The following is a 21,449-nucleotide window of genomic DNA, read 5'->3' as shown; positions in this document are numbered from 1 at the left end:
GTCACAAGCGAGTTCGATACCATCAGAAATCTCAACTTATCTCAACTGCAATATGGGCAAGTTTCGAAAGTTTGTGGAAAGCCTGTTGAGCAACCAGATACGTATCATAGTCATGGATGAAAATGAAATTGGGTTGATTCCTAAAATTTGAGTCGATATTTTATTGCTCTTTGTACAAACGGTACCATGGAACTAACACGACAAAATATCTCCTTCAGCCTATCTCGCTTGCAATCTCTAAAATCAGATCTTAGACCCCATTAGAACGCCTCTGCGTCAAGATATGAGAACATCCCTACAAGTGCTCGCGTCAGGTAAACTGTCAAAGAACGTCGGTCGTTCAGTCAAAATATAGGTTCCTGAACCAATCAGATATCAGCTATGGGGAACGATTTGGCTGCATTTCTCAACCGCATCCATCGGGAATTTCGATCTTAGCGAAAGAAAACCGCCACAAATCACAAATACCCCCCCTATAGTTCACTCGTGTTGTTGTTGAAATCACTCTCAGAAGCGACATGATGTGTAAAGCGTAACGCTCTATTGTCTTTGTTATTCGGAACTGCTCGATTATCTTCGTTTGCAAAATACCCAAAATCAGTATTTTGTCTGAATGCGGAATACGGAAGCCTTGACGCAGTTTAACTGAAAGTTCAGCAGAAAGTTCAACTGACCCTACGGCATTTGGAGGTGTCCTCTGATCTTCACGTCAGAGTAAGCCCTATAATTAAAATTATGTTATTCTCGTTTATGGCATGAGTTATGAGCAGAATTTGATTTCATACTTTTACTCATAGCTTAGCTAGAATTATTAGAGTCTTCACCTCGTCGAAGTATTAAACGTCTTCATCAGATATTCTTTTTCGTTTCAACTGGATACATCTTCTATGGGGTCGACGATTTTTCATTGGGGACAGGGCACATTAAATTTTGTTTCGGCCAATGTACTTTTTAGGTCATTGTATTTTTTAAGAGATCAGCATGTCAAGCAAAGAATTTTTTCGTTAACCATAAGTCCCATTTCAAAACGTTAATTCCATGGGGCTTTATACATCGACTATTGTATATATGTCCTAGTCTGAGTAACAAATTGAGCAGCAGAACCGTGAGAATAATTCCAGACTTTAATTCCAGACTGACGTCACAGTTCGCCCTATACTACCCCTTCGTAATATTCGGGAAAAGGAAGGATAATCCTAATCTGTAAACTGGCTGGACAAAGAAGGGTATATGTAGTCTATCCATCACGCATTTATTGAAAATAAATAATATAATTTATACATACTCGTAAAATATCTCTTTCAACAACCAAGTCACCTTCTCTGCAAGATGAGATCATAACACATACTTGAATCTGTTCTCCATGCTGACTGACAACACACATTTCCTGAAACCAGGATTCAGTGAAACCTCGTTAATCTGAACCCTGTAAAATCGGGAAACCACATTCCGGACAGTTTCGGTCAGGGGAACAAATATAGAAATATTTGGATATAACTCCATGGATCATGATCCGGACACGGTAGGTTAACGCGGTTTCACTGACGTGTAGTGTGTTGTCTCTAGCTGGTAACTATCTCAGTAACGTCAAATCTCGGACACAACGTGGCTGTAAATGCCCTCATCACACAGAATCCGTTTCACTGTGAGAGTCTGTCGTGCACAGAGCCCTCTCGACTTCACAAATCCAAGCCTTTATCCAACTTTCCTTCTCTGAGTTCATCAGTTCGTTGTCTTCGATGTACTTTTTAACGTCTGAATAGGCGTCGGATTCGTTAACGTTACGCCACGTTTTCCACGTACAGCCCGACTTTAGTCTATGTGAACGTTTGTGCTGTGTAATATCTGGAATAACTGTGTCATCAATGTTGTTGTTATTTTCATCTCCAGATTTTATCGTCCGGACTGGTTTAACAGTCACAGCCAGAGACTTTTCCTCCAGGATTTTAGCCAGATCGATTTCTGGCCTCTTTCCAGATTCTTTATTCCCACTGACATCTGTCTTCGGAGTATCCTTTTCTTCACTGTCCGTGTCTTGCTTTAAACGTTTTAGTTTTTGCAGGTATTGTTCCTCGTGCCAACGCCTGTACTGCTCTATCTTACGTCGGACAGAAAATGGTTCCTCTAAAACTTTCGATTTGGAGTGCTTTCCCTTTCCTCGGTGTCGATGCGGCGATTCCGTGGTTGACCTTTCGTTTTTATTCTGTGAATCGGTGAGGCTGTTGGATCTCTCCTGCCTCTGAGATTCCAGAAGACCTGTTTTGGCGTTAATTTTAGGTATGCTCCCTCGAGGCGTAAGACTTGCATGTTTTTCCGGTTTTCCTTCAGTTTTGCTTTTCCGGTCAGAGAAAGCAATTGGAGACAGTCTGACCATCTCCTGAGACTTACTGACGTCTACGGAGAGGTTGTTGGTGTTTCGAGATTTCTGGGTCTCCCTTTTTGGTATCGGAGATGGTGCGTCGTCTTTTGTTGCTTGGGGAGTTGACATGTCACTCCGAACTGTCAACACATTTGACGTAGGGGGAGAAGTATGACCAATGTCACTACGCGTGATGCTGATTGGTGGAAAGATCGACGGTTCACTTCCGATACGTACCATTCTCTTCCGGTATCTTTTGCTTGGCTCCGCCCCTGGGCGGGGCTCTTTGCGTTTGTTTAGCTTCGCCAGCTCGCCTTTGAAGCTTGTCGTGTATCGAAGTCTTTTTCTCAGCTGAGACGCGTCCGTAAAGTCATCGCCATGAAAATGGCGCACAAATTCTGAAAAACGTCTGCTGTAGATCTCTGGAGACGTCATCTGGAGAAACGTGTCACGTGGCCTTATGACGTCATCGGAGGGAGCCATTGTGACGACCTGTTATAAGGTCGCCACCACTGAAAAATAAACAGCATGATGAGAATAATTTGGATATGTCACATCTAATATTAATAAGGTCGGCAGACAACTTAATATAATGACCACAGATGATCATGCAATGTCTTGAAAACTCTTATTCATTCTTGTATCAAGTGAACTGATCTTCAGTAAGCCATGCTTGTCGTAAGAGGCGACTAACGGGATCGGATGGTCAGACCCGCTGATTTGGTTGACACATGTCATCGTATCCCAATTGCGTAGATCGATGCGCATGCTGTTGATCACTGGATTGTCTGGTCCAGACTCGGTTATTTACAGACCGCAGCCATATAGCTGGAATATTGCTGAGAGCGGCGTAAACTCACTCGATATTAAGTGTCCGAAGAATATCAGAAGCTATCCTGTATATTTTGCCAAAGGATGACCAGTATTTCAACATTAATTTCCCCAACGTGTCGAGCAATATCTAAGCAGCTCTTGCCGTCGGTGTCTACCTTTCACAACTTATATGGACTAGATATGTATGTAGGATTAGTAGATATCCAATCAGTTCCAGACCGCGTGGTGTAGTGGTTAGAGCGTCCGCCCGGAGTGCGGAAGGTCGCGGGTTCGATCCCCGACTGCGTCATACCAAAAGACGTTAAAATATGGTACTTGTTGGTCCCTGCCTGGCGCTCGGCATTAATGGGTACATCAAGGAATGGTCGGCTCGGAGTCAGTATAATGTGTCTGAGTGGGGTATTCATGCTTCACTGCGGCATGGTATCACAGTGGGCTAGCACTATAAAACCAGCTTCAGTCTGGGCTAGTACAAGCAGCCGCACATACACATACACACGCATGCACGTCGCCATATGAGCGAAATATTCTCAAGCACGACGTTAAACCCAATTCCACCACCACCACCAATCAGTTCCAAATTAAAGACAGCTGTGCTGTGAACAAATAAAAGTGGTGTTATTTGACCATAGCGAACTATCAGTTTCAGTCTCTACAGTTTTACAACTAACCCAAAATAACCTAAGACCCATACATGTAGCAGTTAGTTCAAGTGGCTAATATAATCAGGGTCTTCCTATTCTCATTAGTGACATATTTGAAAGTGCTGTTGAAGGATTTACACCAACATTGCAGTTTCCGATCGCCGATAGGTTCATAAAAGTGAAAGATATGTAATTGATGTCATGGCAACCACAATACAGCTGAAGGTGTTCCAGATGGATGTTCCATGAAGGACACAGTAATACAATGTTTCAATACCTAACCAGCATCCAGCGTAACTAAATCGAGAACAAAATTACGGCAGTTTGCACGATTAACTAACAAGAAGACTACCTATATGATCAACATGTATTTAAGAAACCACGTATCATCATTATTACGTGTAATCCTTAACAATTCACATTTCACTCATGTTCATACTTTTCCCAGTATTTCATTCGCACAAGAACTGCAACATAGGAATAAATATGTAAATATGTACTGCAGTTTCGTTAGAATGTTAAGCCAACCATCATTTTCGGTCAGTGTTGTATAGAACGGTAATACACACCTTCAACTTTCACCTGAATCCATATAAAAAGGAAATTTACATTACTACATTCACATGTTCCAAACATCGAAAGGACTATAAGACAAAATATTATGGATGTCAACTTCTTCTTTATTCATCTGACGAAGGGGCGAGGAAAAGCAAACGTTGTGTATACAGTAAAGAAGGAGTTGAAATCCATAATATTTTTTCTTATACTTGCATACCAACTTCTATACGCCTCTCAAGAACCTCACCGAAAGGACTTTTCTAAAACGTACCTTGCAGTCATAAGGACACATCTTTTCCGTCATTCGCGCATGGACAATTTCATATGACAGATATTCTTTAACATCAGCGCTACGCCTGTTCAAGATAATGTCCATACGACGTTTGAATGTTTTCCATGCGTTACACTGAAACAGGTGGGCATTAATCCTCGCATACCCTGGGAGGATTACCTGCACGTGGCTCGTGTGTTGAGCTACATTACGTGTGCAACCACCCATCCGCAAATCGCCAACTAACACAAGAGTTCCTGAAGTTGACATAATGTGCTTGCTATATCTTGATGTCAACAATAGGACTTCAAGCACCATTGTTCGATGGCAGGTCTTAACTAGATTATTATGGAATAGCTTTACTCTCGCAACAGGTATTACCAGAAAACAGTTACTAACATGCTCGATCTGATTATCGTCTTCATAACAGGTCATGTAAAATATGAACAGGCTTACTGTTTAAGGTTATGAAGTATTTCTACATTGCGTTCAGTTACCGCAGTTAAGCCAAATATCAAACACGTCATCACTTTTCTGGTGTTTTGCCAAAAGGTGTTTTTTAGTGTTCCCGCCGATCGAACAGTAATGGAAGAGATTGAGGATGTTTTCGTTTGGGTGGTTGGGTAGCATCGCGGTTAAAGCTTTCGCTTGTCGTGTCGAAGTTCCTAGTTCAGTTCCACACATGGGTAGAGTGTTAAGGTTTTAGAGGTTTCATGATGAGATGAACAGACTTGATATATAGCATATATGGTAAAATAGTCATACTGAGTCACGGAATTGTTCAAACATAGGTTTTCTAACAGTCTCTTTCACTCAATTAGCATCAGTGGTCCGCACCAACCAGCCCTTGTTTAATCCCTTTTATGCAGAGCGCCCCCAGTGTTACACAGACTATCTTTAACATCTTATGGTATGACGCGTTCCCGTGTATGGACCAACAACCTTCCGCTCCTAGGGGGTGTATATACCACAAATAAACAGATAATATTAAAAAGAACGCACAAACAAAAAAGAAAAGACGCAAAAGAACGACGCATAACTAGCATTATTTGCGTATCTAATTCGACCACAACTTGTTTCACCCCATAATGTCAAATGCCAGGAATGGTAACAAAAAGCATCTTACAATTACGGCAGGAAGAGTGAGTGAGTGAGTTAAATTTAACGTCACATCGAAAATATTACAGCCATGTCGTGACGAGGAGTAGAATTAGAATAAAGCCGTAATATCAAAGTCAAATCATAAAGCCCCGTCAACGAAGGACAGTTAAATAACTAGAGCATCACAGATATAGATATAAAACTATTTGAAAACTAAAAACTTTTAACTATAGAAGACAATACAATATAAAAACAGGCTACATATTGCCAACAACAAGGTAGATCATCATGGGAACTTACTGTACATTTGCTTCCTGCATGGACCCTAGCTGGATTTACATCATCCCTTCAGCTGTTAGCAATTTAGAATAATTTAGCCATACTTTAATAATACACATATTCTACGATTAAAATTGTGGAAAGTTTTAATTGACTTTGAATGTTTTGGGACTTACGTATCCTCTCAGGAGGACAATAATTTTGCAGTCCTTTAACCCCCTTGAGGATACAGCCACCCATCCACAAGAAAACGGAGGCGGTTGTTAATAGTCAAAGGGATTTTGATGCCCTGAGTGGCTAAATGGTTCTACGACACAATCTGATTTTCTCGTGTTATTGTGGGAATCAATAATCGATATCAGCGTTGATTGATTGAATAATAGTCGTCAAAATACATGGCGATATTAACGCTGAGCTTTTTCCTTGTCCGGTCTCCTGAATGCTAAGTCGGTATTGGGAGTGTTATAATTGGTGTACATGTGAGAAACCCTAATGCAAAGTCGAGATTGTCCCGTTGTTCGAGGAGACAATACGATATGCCCATGTTTTGACAGTTGGTTATTCTCTTCCGGTATCATCAAACAAATTAAGAGAAAAATATATTTTATTGAAAGTAGCCAATAACAGTAATAACAAGACTACATATTTAGAATTAGTTTGATACAATTCAGATTCATGCATTTATATTCTTTGATGACGTAGTTCTTGCACAGTTACTGTTTTTCACTCGCAGACGCTGTTACTGAAATCAACGCTTAGATATATACGAATTTCATTATTAACATTCCGTCCTAGGCATTTGAAATTGGTGATTCATTGTCACAATGTATATAACGTATTTTGGAAACACAACGATGCGATACAGTTTCTTGATCCTCCGGCAGGATAGAAACAAACGGGTAAAGTTAGATGATATATAGAAGCAGGTGGTGAGTGAGTTGGTGAAACTCGCAAACACGGGTAGCCTATAATGCTGACAAACCTTGAAACGCATCAAGGGAGTTATCTATCGTATGTTGTTTGACGCCGCACTCAGCAACATTCCAATATGGCGGCGGTCTGTAAATAATTGAGTTAGCACAAGACAATCCAGTGATCAACATCATGAGCATCAGTCTACACGGTTGGGATACGATGATGTGTGTCAACCAACTCAGCTAGGATTACCACACGATCCTGTTAGTCGCCTCTTACGACAAGCATTTGCTTAGTTGCTTAGACTAATTGTAACCCGGATCTTCATGGGTACATCTGAAATGGAACCCCAAATCATAGGTCTCTGGTATACCAAAGGGAAGCAACTCTGTCCATCGAATTGTTACACATTGACAGCTGGGACACAAATAACAGACAGACAGATATGTTAGTTTCAAGGTATGTTTACGACCATATACTGTATACCTACATCTTTATAATCAATGACGTTATACATTCCTCAGATTGATGCGTGTAGCGGTAAGCTTTAACCAGAACTCGAGTCGTGTTTTCTTCCTGCACGACAAACTGTCTATTAATTGCACCATTTCCCCCGACAGATGTGTGATAGGAACATATATTCAAGTCGCATCATCAACTCGTCCCTCATGCCCCTTTTTGCTCCCAACACAAAGCAACGTATTTGATTTCCATACGGGTAGCGAGCCCTGCTACAACGGATAATAGCATACAGCAGTCACTAACGAACATCTGTGATTAATCGTGCAAACAACGTTTCATGGATAAGATTGCAGTTACTATCAATACCTGTCCGGCGCACGAAGGTACAAAAGACTGATTTATATCATCGTGTATCATATCCGATATAAGATAATGTAGTTATAGTAATATTCAGGAACCGTGTCCTATTCTCATACACCTATACACGAATACATATTGATATAGGTATACATATCTACTTGAACTTGACATTCTTGTTTGTATCTCATATACAACCAAGGTTATCATCCTTATAATCAAATATAATCAAAGTTATAATCAAAGTATTATCCCGTACCCGGATTTACACAGTGTGCCAGGGATTTTATGTTTGTACCTCCATAAACGCAAACAAGTCAATTCTTAAATACATGTTTATATAGGTAGGCATATTTCTACACGATTAAATATTGATAATATTTGATACTGATTCATAAATACATAATCATGATATGGTAGGAATCGCACAACGGAGTCTCATATAAGCAGATATTTTAATGTCTGTCTTTTCCTGTTTACCCGTGAACATCCGGGTTACAATTGGTCTTCAGCAACCCTTGCTTGGGGTAAGAGGTGACTAACGGGATCGGGTGGTCATATTCGCTGACATGGCCATGTTGTTGATCACTGGATTGTCTGGTCCAGATAGATTATTGACAGAGTGCGGCATTAAACAACAAACAAACAATACAAACATTAAATTATCATTTAGACTCAGAGGAATCTGTTTCGATAGCATCTGATTCTCAGGCGTTGACATTATGATGTATTATGGAAAGGGTTTTATTGTTTTTAACCATACACATATATGCAGGTATGTTCCTGCTTATAAGATAACGTGTATGATCTGATTATTTCTCAGCGTTCATCTACAGACCATCTGGTTCTTGTGCTGGTTCTGAACTGACTGTGCACACGCTAACTAAGGTGATTTTTATAATATTACTATTCACACTTCGCTAAGGATCAAATCATGGATTCAACAGCAAACTAGGATGTGGGGTCAAATTTGGTTTAAATATCTAAACTTATTGCAAGCATGTATCCTAGGTTTCAGTATGTCATTTCATCTTGTGGATCCCATACCTGCTATTGACAGGTGTTGTGTATTTGTCAATGACTCGTTCAATGATATGCAAAATGGTTGATTGGTGCCATGAAAACCATTTTTATGGTTACTCATATATCTAGTGCATCAGGTTAGATTAAAGTGGCTGTTTGCCTAAAGAGGGGTTACCTTATCATTATTTATCCAGTTTTAAAAGGTTGCAATTGCAAAACATAAATCTACGTTTAATTAAAGTTGTGAATTTTTGTGATCCTTAGCAAAGTGTGAGTAGTATAGATGACTGCGGAATTACAACATTTCTTGTGCATTTGAACATTTGTTTGAACAACCCTTTAACATCTGTCATAATAGTTTGGAGGGCTTCAAATCGGTTGCTAAATTTTATTGACATGTAACTTATTGTTTCACTTGTCTCATTTTCATGAATATTGTTTTAAGCAGCTGTGAATTTTCTGCAAGTAAGTAATTACCAATGATATGTATCTCCGCTTCATGGGGAATATGTGCAGCGGATTTGAGTTTCTAAAATTACCTTGTCATACGTTATTACAGACAGTGAGACGTACTGTCTTGATAAATATGTTTTCCATTTCATGCAATTTATGACCCCTGAAGGTCCGGGTTAGAATATTGATCTTCAGTAACCCATGCTTGTCATAAGAGGCGACTAACGGGATCGGGTGGTCAGGCTCGATGACTTGGTTGACACATGTCATCGGTTCCCAGTTGCGTCGATCGATGCTCATGCTGTTGATCACTGGATTGTCTGGTTCAGACTCGATTATTTACAGACCACCGCCATATAGCTGGAATATTGCTGAGTGCGGCGTAAAACTAAACTCACTCACTCACTCATGCAATTTATCATTTCCGTGAGACAGGCTAACCCTATAATTATGTCATAATAATTTCAGCTGTATGATAGCAGTTTGTAAATACTCGAATCTGGACTACACAATCCCGTGATTGACATTCCAGCGCCGATCCACTGAACTGGATGCAGTGACATACAGCCAACCAATAAGAAAGTAGCTGTAAATACTCGAATCTGGACTAGACAATCCCGTGATTGATATTACAAGTGCCGATCCACTGAACTGGATGCAGTGACATACAGCCAACCAATAAGAAAGTAGTTGTAAATACTATAATCTGGACTAGACAATCCTGTGATTGATATGACAAGTGCCGATCCACTGAACTGGATGCAGTGACATACAGCCAACCAATAAGAAAGTAGCTGTAAATACTCGAATCTGGACTAGACAATCCCGTGATTGATATTACAAGTGCCGATCCACTGAACTGGATGCAGTGACATACAGCCAACCAATAAGAAAGTAGTTGTAAATACTCGAATCTGGACTAGACAATCCCGTGATTGATATTACAAGTGCCGATCCACTGAACTGGATGCAGTGACATACAGCCAACCAATAAGAAAGTAGTTGTAAATACTCGAATCTGGACTAGACAATCCCGTGATTGATATTACAAGTGCCGATCCACTGAACTGGATGCAGTGACATACAGCCAACCAATAAGAAAGTAGTTGTAAATACTCGAATCTCGACTAGACATTCCCGTGATTAACACCAAACGCGCCGATCCACTGATCGGGACACGGTGACATGTAGCCAACCAATAAAGTCAACCGATCTTTCAGTGGCCTTTTACACAGGTTGCTGGGGACTTGGAATCTCCAGGACTCTCAGTAACAGAGAAACCCCAACGCGACAGTAAAGAATCTATAACACCATTTGACTGGTTCTGTTTGCCAGAGATAAACATTTATTAACAGCCTCGATCATTTAATCGCAGTGAACTAACAAAGGTTTAGCGGTAAACCGACCGTTGTGTATTCATTGTGTAAAATTATTCATATAACCACAATAAATCGCCAGTAATGCCATTTTGTCCGACATATTTAGTGTGATGCAGAAACATAGCTGGAATATTCTGGCAGTGTATCTTGGCATGAATTAACATATCAATTGTGATTTTATGACGTCAAACACCCAGATTACCACGAAGAATTCAAGGGTCGTGATAACATTAATGTAATTGTGTCCTGGAATGTGTGTCTTGATAACTGCCAAGTATTCTTGTAGTAATGGAATATTTAAAGGTACCATGTCATGGTAGATTTCTTCAGTGGTGTCTTTAACAGCTTTGTGGTGTTGTGGATAAAGCGTTTGCCCAGAGACAGAAGGAGGTTCGATTACCTTGACAGCTTTACTGGTGAGTTGAGTGAGTTTGGTTTTACGCCGCTTTTAGTATTATTCAAGCAATATCACGGCGGGGGACACCAGAAATGGGCTTCACACATTTTACCCATGTGGGAATCGAAACCGGGTCTTCGGCTTGACGAGCGAACGCTTTAACCACTTGGCTACCCCACCGCCCTACAGCTTTACCAAAAGATGTTTGAATGGTACTTGTTGGTACCCTGCCTGTCGTTCAGTCTTTGGGGGACAAGGACGATCGGCTCGGAGAAAGTATACTGTGTATTAATTAGTTGGATGTGTACGTTCAAATACGGTTTGGTATCTGAGAGGAAACACTATAAAGCCCGGACTAGTACAATCATACACGTGCATGCACATGGCAAAAAACATGTGCAGTAATCGCGAACACGACATTTAAACTGTACTTCACGAATGGGTGAGTGAATATGGTTTTATGCCGCTTTTAACAATATTCAAGCAATATCACGGCGGGGACACCAGTAATGGGCTTCTCACATTTTTCCCATGTGGGAATCGAACTCGGGTCTTCGACGTGACGAGCGAACGCTTTAACCACAAGGCTACACCACGCCCCTTTAATAATGATGCAAGTTTAGGGTACACGTCATCCTATTTTGCCCAGTACTGCAACTATAACACTAACTATGACACTAACTTTTATAAAAAAAGGTGGTTTGGCTCAAAAGCGGACCGATGAATTGCAATCTAACTCGAAAACTAATAAACATAAAATACTCAATGAAACGCTGATCATAATCAAAACATCATACCCACTCTGTGAGGTTTTTGCAGAATTTTTGTCCTAAAAATAAAAAAGTTGTTTAACAATCTATCATTAAAATATTGACACAGTTCACTTATTTACTCATTAACCTGAGGAGTGCCGAATCCGTTCTCGACACCAGGTGTTCGAGAAGCACGTTCCTCGTAACAAATAGTATTTACTCATTAACCTGTGCTTAGCCGTCTCCATCCGTTCTCGAACACCTGGCTGTCCCTTTCTCTGCACTCCTCCCGTGTTTGTGATTTCCCTGTGATTTCCCTGTGGTGTTACCGTGACATGTTTTTCTTTCCTGAGTTGAAACATAAACTAGATGTGTACCACTTTCGTGAAACCAGCGAATACGGTTTGGTGCAGACAAACCAGAATTTAGAACTGTTCAGCTGGTGGACCCTCCTTGCCCAACGAATAGAATGTTGTTGAAGAAGTTATACTGAATCGGAATTTATCGTGAAAGTAGTACTTGCTACTCTATATATTACACTGGAGACTATTTACCAAGTTAACTGGCTGATAGGCTGGTGGAGTGGCCTTGTACTCAATGCGTCAGCAAGTCACGTCAAAGACCTAGTTTCCATACCAAAGTGACTATTAAAGACTTTGTGACCTCATGATATGACGCATTCACAAGTACAACAGCCCTTAAGTCGGTTTGAGTAGAGTACTCAGTGTAAGTGCATTTTACAAGTACAAGACCTTAACCAGTAAATACGATATATCCGCTCAGATATAAGTATGATATATGCTTTCAAATAATATTGATACTAACGAATAATGCATTCAGATATCATTGATACTGACGATGTAGTTGTACGTTCAAATGATACTGATATTAATGATATATACATTCATACAACAGTGATTCAGTGATACCTTTGATCAAGATGATATATGCTTTATATTATATTGATCTAGATGGTATATGCATTCAGATAAATATTGATGAAGATAGTATATACAGTCAGATAATATTGATATTCCGATGATATACACAATGAGATAAAATTGATCCAGACAGTACATACATTCAGATAATATTGATCTAGATAGTATATACATTCAGATAATATTGATCAAAATAGTGTATGAATTGAGATAATATTGATCCAGATGATCTACACATTTAGATATTATTGATCAGGATAATATATACATTCAGATGATATTGATACACATAGTACATACATTCAAATAATATTGATCCGGATAATATTGATGAAGATAGTGTATGCATTCAGATAAAGATAGTTCAAGATAGAATACACATTTAGATATTATTGATCTAGATAATACACACATTCAGATAATATTGATCTAGATAATACACACATTCAGATAATATTGATCTAGATAGTATATACATTCAGATAATATTGATCAAAATAGTGTATGAATTGAGATAATATTGATCCAGATGATATACACATTTAGATAATATTGATCAAGATAGTGTATGAATTCAGATAATATTGATCCAGATGATATACACATTTAGATAATATTGATCTAGATAGTGTATGAATTCAGATAATATTGATCCAGATGATATACACATTTAGATAATATTGATCAAGATTGTGTATACATTCAGATAATATTGATCCAGATGATATACACATTCAGATAATATTGATCAAGATAGTGTATACATTCAGATAAACTTTGATCAAGATAGTATATACGTTCAGATAATATTGATCCTGATGATATACACATTTAGATAATATTGATCAGATGATATACACATTTAGATAATATTGATCTAGATAGTGTATACATTCAGATAATATTGATCCAGATAGTATAGACATTCAGATATTATTGATCCAAATGATACACACATTTAGATAATACTGATCAAGATAGTATATCCGTTCAGATAATATTGATCCTGATGATATACACATTCAGATAACATTGATCAAGATAGTGTATACATTCAGATAATATTGATCCAGATGATATACACATTCAGATAAACATTGATCAAGATAGTATATACATTCAGTTAATATTGATCCAAATGATATACACATTCAGATAATATTGATCCTGATGATATACACATTCAGATAATATTGAACCTGATAGTATATACATTCAGATAATATTGATCCAATGAGATATACATGCATATCATATTGATTTGACGGCATGTGCATTCAGGTAATATTGATCAAGACGATATACATATTTAGATGATAGTAGACATTTAATGTCACCCAATGACTTTTGATATTGTTAACTTTACTTACCTCGATCACAAGCTTACAACAACTAAGTACACCCTTAACTACTGTTATATTTTCATCCCAATATAGAAGGAACAACAATATGAACAAGTGTTATGGTAAACCTACATTTCACAAACAATCAGATTGACATCATATTATTAATTTCAAACCCTTATTATACATGCAATTAAAGGGTAAGCTTTCATAACCTGACGATTATTATTTAAAATGAGACCCGAGAGAAAAGAATAATAATTTATGCTTCATTATAATCCATAATGGTATTTATCTCCAATAATTTCGGTTGTGATTTTATCATTTTGTTTTGTTTTAAATAAACCCTAAATTTCCCATGGTCACGTTAGCTGTCCTTATCGTCAAAACTAAAGAGCTGCAAATTATGGCACGCACCGTTTTACGATGAAGCGATAATTTCTTTTGAGGAACCCCTAAGGCATGAAACCATAACAAGATATAGCGATACCAGATCAACACTGTAGCACCGGATTAAGGAAGTGGGTAGAAAACACATACCTCCTAATTTGTAACGTGTCCATCGTGACCTATCTCCTCCGATGAAATGTCCTCTTTAACTGGCCAGTATACATGCTCGGGTTATGACACAAGGCTGTATTTGACAGCCTCAAGTGAACCTCTCTCAGCCAAGCCGGTTACGAGGGTGATTGAAGACTTAACTGTAGCCTGTCAGTCACTGACGACAACATTGTTAACTCTTGTATGTCCAAATCAATAAGAACGTCGTTGACAAACTAATCTTTTTGAAATGTTTTCTTTTCACAGTATCCCTTAGTGATGGCACCCATCTTGCAATGGGGAAAATCAGCTTTCGAACGACATGCTACACTCTTAAATAAAAACCCTACCGCGAATCAATCGATCGATAAAAGAGTTCGATCACTTCTCGACAGGCATAGAGTTAACACGGCATAGCTCTGTTCTTTATGCGAGCTACGCTTTATTAGCTTCGTTCGGATCGAGCGCCGCATGCAATATGACGAAGGGCGTTCTGATTTCTTATATGTTGAGTGATGAATGATAGATGTCATCTTTAAACATGGATCATTGACAATACTACCCATTCATATCACGTTTTATCATCGTGTGTTCCACGGCCAGCAGAAATAGAACCAGGTACGGGAAGGCACAACGGTGTCTGACTAAAACTGGCAACCGGTGAAGGATCACCATGTTATTGCTTGCACGACCCAAACATAGAAACTATGGACATTAGTGTGATATTTATTATGTCTAAATTGCAGGAAAGGACATCAGCAAATATATTAGCTGCATGTTTCAGAGTAATGATTTCACAATGATTGCAAATTAGCTCCTTGGTTACATACATCTCATATGTTGCCATAGTAACCGCTACAATCTGAACGGTAGAAACTTTGGTCATTATAAGAAAACTTAGCATTGTCGATAGTGAGTGAGTGAGTGAGTGGGTTGAACGCCGTTTTGGGCAGCGTGGAGGAAAAGCCAGAACTGAGGCAGGTTGGGTCATTTACTACTTTGATGATACCCACGTAAACAGGTATTGTTTTCAAAGTAGAGAAACATAATGGGGCGAAACAGAAATCTGCACAGAGAATTGCAAGCCCTTGAATGACTAGGACACCCAAGTTGCATTAAGCTGTATCATATTATCAGAAACATTTTCCTTTGTTGTACATCGCAGCAAGTGACGGTACCAATAACATATACTCCCAACACTATTCAACATTTGATAGGGATAATCAGATTAATTATTTTATTCAAATAAAGAAATGAGTCATATTTGTGTATCACAGAAAAATAGAAACATCCCTACCAAAAGTCCAGGAAAGGTTTGATTTTTGTTTGTTTGTTTGTTGGTTTCTTTGTTTGTTTCCCGTTTTACGTCACGATCAGTGCTATACTAACTGTAAATAATCGAACCTGAATCAAACAATCCTGTGACTGACATCATGAGCATCGATCTACTCAACTTGTATCAGCGTGTCTGTCCACACGATCCCCTTATCACTTTTTACAAACATTGATGGCTCTAGTCCAAAAGAAAAGTTTGCGATTTAATATACCTAGAATATACTTAATAAATATTACCTGTACCACATTCTATAGTACTAGCTGAAAGGAACCAAACACCATTAGAGTTTCTTCCCAAATATAACACTCTCGGGCGCACAGCTCAACCGCGTCTTATTTTACACAAATACATGCTTTTTCGTTCTTTCCATCCGCAGGTTTGTGTAACTAGAGCATTAGTGATTAAGGTATTTCAAGAATACAATGTCATGCAAAACGTATAAACGTCACTATGTGTCATTCATAGGTCAGCAACGTAATTTCGCGGTCAAGTCTGTATAATCCAATGAAGAAACCGTAAAACTTAGCAAAACAAAATTTACTTTTTAACCTTGTACCACCTGTAATTATATACTCATGCCAATAATGGTTGTCACCCCTCCCCATCCAAACCCCCACCCACCCCACACACCCCTCCCCAATGAAAAAAATTGAAGGGGTGACAACCATTATTGGCATGATTATATATGATTCTGTTTTACAGTAATAGTGTACTGCCGAAAACAATTAATTCAACGTCTTATCTCTCTGGACGTTTTAATGTACAGTGTTCTTATAAACAACGCTTCCAGTTAATACAAAAACTTGGAAGGTTGCGATCCAAATTAATCTGAAATACTAGGCGATTACAGCAAAACAGACTGAGGAACAGGTAATAAAATGTTACTTGTTTGCAGCAAGAAGTCATGTATTCTTTGACTTAAGAATACCTGAACAATGATGGCGTACACCATATCAAGTTTGGTTTACATGGACGATACTTGTATCATACATACTATACACGACCACTCCGAACCGGCCCAGTAACCAGAGAGTTGAGCATGTATTACAATGCGATATACATATCCTTGTATCCCGGCTCCCGTTATTCACGTAGACAACAAACATTCTTTTGTCAAACGCCGATAACTAGAAAAGTAACGTATTAACATTGAACCTAATAATGCTGTTTGTTGACCGTGTGTGTATACTTTGTACAAGTGGCATGCTGCGATAAAAAGATATAAGTTGCTTATAAGGAGTTGTTAGGTAAACGCTACCGGTTAATAGCTGTGTTGTTAAAAGCACCACGTTGCGCTGAGGGGTTTAGTAGCTATGTAGAGGAAACAGAAAATAACCAATTTTACATTTTACATCATCACTTGAAGCGGTTTGCTGTGATGAGTTGCCTCCCTTTGGTATGCCAGGAGTTAGGTTCGTGGGTTCGAATCCCGTTTTGTCCTGATTATAGTTCCAGTTGTGTCAATACCCAACTCTAGCTTGTGGGTTTCATCAGTTGTGGTGAAGGTGTGTGTGTGTGTGTGTGTGTGTGTGTCTGTGTCTGTGGTGTGTGTGTTGATCTCTCTCTCTCTCTCTCTCTCTCTCTCTCTCTCTCTCTCTCTCTCTCTCTCTCTTCGAGGGTGTGGCAGGGCCGTAGTTAGACCGGGGGGGGGGGCAGCTGCCCCCCCTAGAATGTTTTTACAGATTACTTTTTATGCATCAAAGTATTGAAATAACACTCCTTTAATGTTGATAGTGCCCCCCAATGTTAAGAATAGTTAACTACGGCCCTGTGTGGATGTTGGTGTTGGGTGGGGTGGGGTGGGGTTGGTTTATTGTTTACCTTCCCCCCACAGTGACGTATCATGATAAATCATGAACGATGTTCAAGTCGGCGTTAAATCCTACTGAATCTCTCTCTCGTCACTTGAAAGGGAATAAATAAATGAATGAATATTGCTTTGCGCCGCACCAGCAATTTTCCAGCTATTCGGGGCACTTGAAGGGGACATTTGTGGACTGTCTATTCTGACACTGTTTCCTTGTTGTGTCCCTTTGTCGTGGTAGAATACTGTGCGTTGATCAATTCTTCGTTCGTCAATATCATGCCTTGGTTTGCAGTACCATGTATAGTCACACTTGCTGGTGAGTCTATGTAAATACACGGTGCTCTGTAACATACTTCACAAAACGGCATAAAACTGAACTCACTCACAAAGAGGTATGCGTTAAAAAACACACGACGCTACTTTTGTTGACATGAACACGTTGACCAGATCTTTTGATCCATAATTGATTTCATATAAACCTGTCGCTTATGACCACTCAAGTGCATGTACGTGTACGATTACGTATCTGTTTAAATAACTTCCTGGTATGAGTCATTTTGAGTATATGAAGCATTTATCAAAAGGTAACAACAGTTGGCCATATAGGTAGATTGTCATTTAAAAGCCATTGCATGAATGCATAACTTTGAGAATGAGTGAGTATTGTTTTACAACGTTTGTAGTCCCATTCCAGGGATCTATAATAGTAGTTAACGCCAGGAATGGGCTTCAAACATATTACTCATGTAAGGTGAGTGAGTGAGTGAGTTTAGTTTTACGTTGCACTCAGCAATATTCCAGCTATATGGCGGCGATCTGTAAATAATCGAGTCTGGACCAGACAATCCAGTGATCAACAGCATGAGCATCGATCAACGCAATTGGGAACCGATGACATGTGTCAACCAAGTCAGCGAGCCTGACTACCCGATCCCGTTAGTCGCCTCTTACGACAAGCATAGTCGCCTTGTGTGGCAAGCATGGGTTGCTGAAGACCTATTCTACCCCGGATCTTCACGGGCCTACTCATGTAAGGAATCGAACTCGCTCTTTCGTCTTTCGATTGAACGCTTTAACAACTGGACTACCCAACTGCTGCAAGAATTCGATTCTTTCTGATTATTGTTCATTTCAACCTTTCCACAAGATGGTATTTACATAGATTGATTACAGCGTGTAATATTATATCATCGGAATTGTACAACTGATGCTACTTCTAGCAGAAATTTCTTATGTTGGTCGAAAGTGTTTAGTCGCTTTTTGTATTGATATCAAACAATGATCTCATCAGAACCACAAATAACTTTTGGGATAATTGAGTTATGTACTTTCTTATGTTGATCTCAATTGGGTATCCTAGTTTTCCGGGGCGGTGGGGTAGCCTAGTGGTTAAAGCGTTGGCTCGTCACGCCGAAGACCCGGGTTCGAATCCCCACATGGGTACAATGAGTGAAGTCCATTTCTGGTGTCCCCCGCCGTGATATTGCTGGAATATTGCTAAAAGCGGCGTAAAACCAAACTCAGTCAGTCAGTCAGTCAGTCCTAGTTTTCCTTTGAGTAAGCAAACAAATTGTACTCACCGCACTCAAGCTCAATTGGGTATTTGCTATTTACCATTAACCGTAAAAATGTAATAAAGTTTAAATGTTAGTGTTTGTGATTTACATTTGATCTGTAATATGAGAAACGATCCGAAAGACTGCAAGTTGTCAAGTTCATGCCCTGAAATAGAACCTCTCAATATACTTCAACTATTTTATCTATCCACCGGTACATAGGCTAAGATTTGACATTTTTGTGTGTACACATGTAAGATCACATTTATTGGGTATTTGCACAAATTCATGCGTACTTGTACGCAATGGACTTAGGAGGAATTGAGTTTTCACATAAATATTTGCGTAGTTTACGCAGATACGCAGCTTATCTGTACCTCTGCAGTCTCTTATCAGCACTTGGTTGTAACTCCCGTTGTTATGGAGAACATCAGTTGATGTTTCATCATAATTACTGTTGTCAACGAACTCGTTCCTGCCTCACCCACGTTTTTTAAAGTGAAATGACCAGGAGTATTTATCTATAAAGTATACGCCTTTTGAAGTACCCATTAATATTTTATGTGCCAGTCAAAAGCTGTTATTGAAAATTATATTTACTCGCTGTCTGTTCAAACTCCGATATATGCTAGTTTATCAGAAAGCACTTAACGTAATCCTATAAATCGTGCATAATAAGGGCTCTAGGTGAACAAAGTAACTATTTACTTATATCAATATAACCTATATCAGGGGTATAACCTCAACAAACAGCTTGACTTTGATGTCGTAATGTACCGGTCTCAATGTCAAACACTCCACAGTGAAATGGCTTGGTTTTCGTGTTTATACGATCAAGCTAGGAATCAGATAAATATGAACGCGCAACTCGTAAAACGCTGTTTGAATATTATATTACGTGACGGTAACAACGCGACACAAAGTGTAACGAGTACATGTATTTGCTAAAAATATATGTCATTAACATTACATGTTGGCCGTATATAGAGATTGTAAATTGTATGCATTGACACGATTTAAGCATTGTACACACCTTGTATTGTGTGCCAGGGTTGTATTGGACAACAATGACACTCCTGTGTGTAGATAATAGACATGTGTTAGCAATGATATGGCGGTTTTCACTGGAGAAGAAGCGATCGTGACATAAACAGCTCAAAGTTGAATATTAGGCTCTGTATAGATTCAGACTAAATCTGAAACTCTCTGTTAAAGGTATTTTTATAAGGCTTAAAGGCAAATGAGGTAGAAAAGCACGCACACACACACACACACACACACACACACAATTGCATACATACATATAGGCATACAGAGAGAGAGAGAGAGAGAGAGAGAGAGAGAGAGAGAGAGAGAGAGAGAGAGAGAGAGAGAGAGAGAGAGAGAGAGAGAGAGAGAAACACTAATAATTTAACTGGCTTGAATTGATTCATATCAACATGTCATCCACATGTCCCGTGTTGCGTTACCTCGTCATTCATTTTGATCCTGCTAGTTTAAATACCTTAGGATTATACCAATTGAGGTACTCATGAATACTTGCACACAATCACCCTCACTGTGTTCATATGCTTCCATTTCACGACATTTAGATAATAACCATAATATCGTTACATCCAGTAATGATATAGCATTCATAACGTGGTATCGTGTTCCTCAAGGCATTTGGCAACAGGACGTAAATACACCATACTTTATAAGCCAATATTTTAAATTAAATACATGAACAGAAGATAAATATGTATTCAATATGCAAACAAATCGATAACACAAGACACACATTTAACAAAATACGTCCTACCTACCCACAAGTGTGTGCTGCCGCTATTCTCGCGTCCATGATAGAACCTACGTCTTGTAAGAATGCAAGCATTGATACGCCGAGTTGTAGTCCAACCATGTATACAAAAGTCCTTATATATTTCGTGTTGAAGTCAAGGCGAGCAATATTTGCCGAGTCAACTGGAGAAAGTGACGGCACACTCTTACAATACTACAATAGGTAGGGCCGTATGCGCGAAGGCCTTTGATCGTTAAACGACCGTGCAAAACCAGCTTTAGAATATAGAAAGATACCAGCACAGCACCAGGTAGTCACAGATACTGCTGTACAATGTTGTGTTATATTATAATACATGTTAA

At 39.0% G+C, this 21,449-nt stretch overlaps 1 protein-coding gene across 2 annotated transcripts; it reads right to left on the bottom strand.

Annotated features, from left to right (window-relative positions):
• Nucleotides 1-1,229: 1,229 nt before the first annotated feature.
• On the bottom strand, nt 1,230-21,234 carry LOC124276216. Of its 2 annotated transcripts, none has more exons than XM_046711878.1 (2): nt 21,113-21,234; nt 1,230-2,871 (listed from the first exon to the last, which is right to left on the bottom strand). In XM_046711878.1, exon 2 carries the CDS (start codon nt 2,840-2,842, stop codon nt 1,625-1,627), a length of 1,218 nt encoding a protein of 405 aa, XP_046567834.1. In that variant the 5' UTR covers nt 2,843-2,871; nt 21,113-21,234; the 3' UTR covers nt 1,230-1,624. The 2 variants fall into 2 exon arrangements, with proteins under 2 accessions (XP_046567834.1, XP_046567833.1); XM_046711877.1 differs by lacking the exon at nt 21,113-21,234 and adding an exon at nt 14,609-14,735.
• Nucleotides 21,235-21,449: the final 215 nt, after the last annotated feature.

This window comes from Haliotis rubra, unplaced genomic scaffold, assembly GCF_003918875.1.
Source record: "Haliotis rubra isolate DU_JTF1 unplaced genomic scaffold, ASM391887v1 Scf207, whole genome shotgun sequence".
Classification (NCBI taxonomy): domain Eukaryota; kingdom Metazoa; phylum Mollusca; class Gastropoda; order Lepetellida; family Haliotidae; genus Haliotis; species Haliotis rubra.
This window is presented reverse-complemented; position numbering and strand designations above follow the sequence as displayed.

Excerpts from the sequence above, each read along its gene's own strand:
- LOC124276216 (XM_046711878.1), bottom strand. The coding sequence starts at position 2,842 with ATGGCTCCCTCCGATGACGTCATAAGGCCACGTGACACGTTTCTCCAG.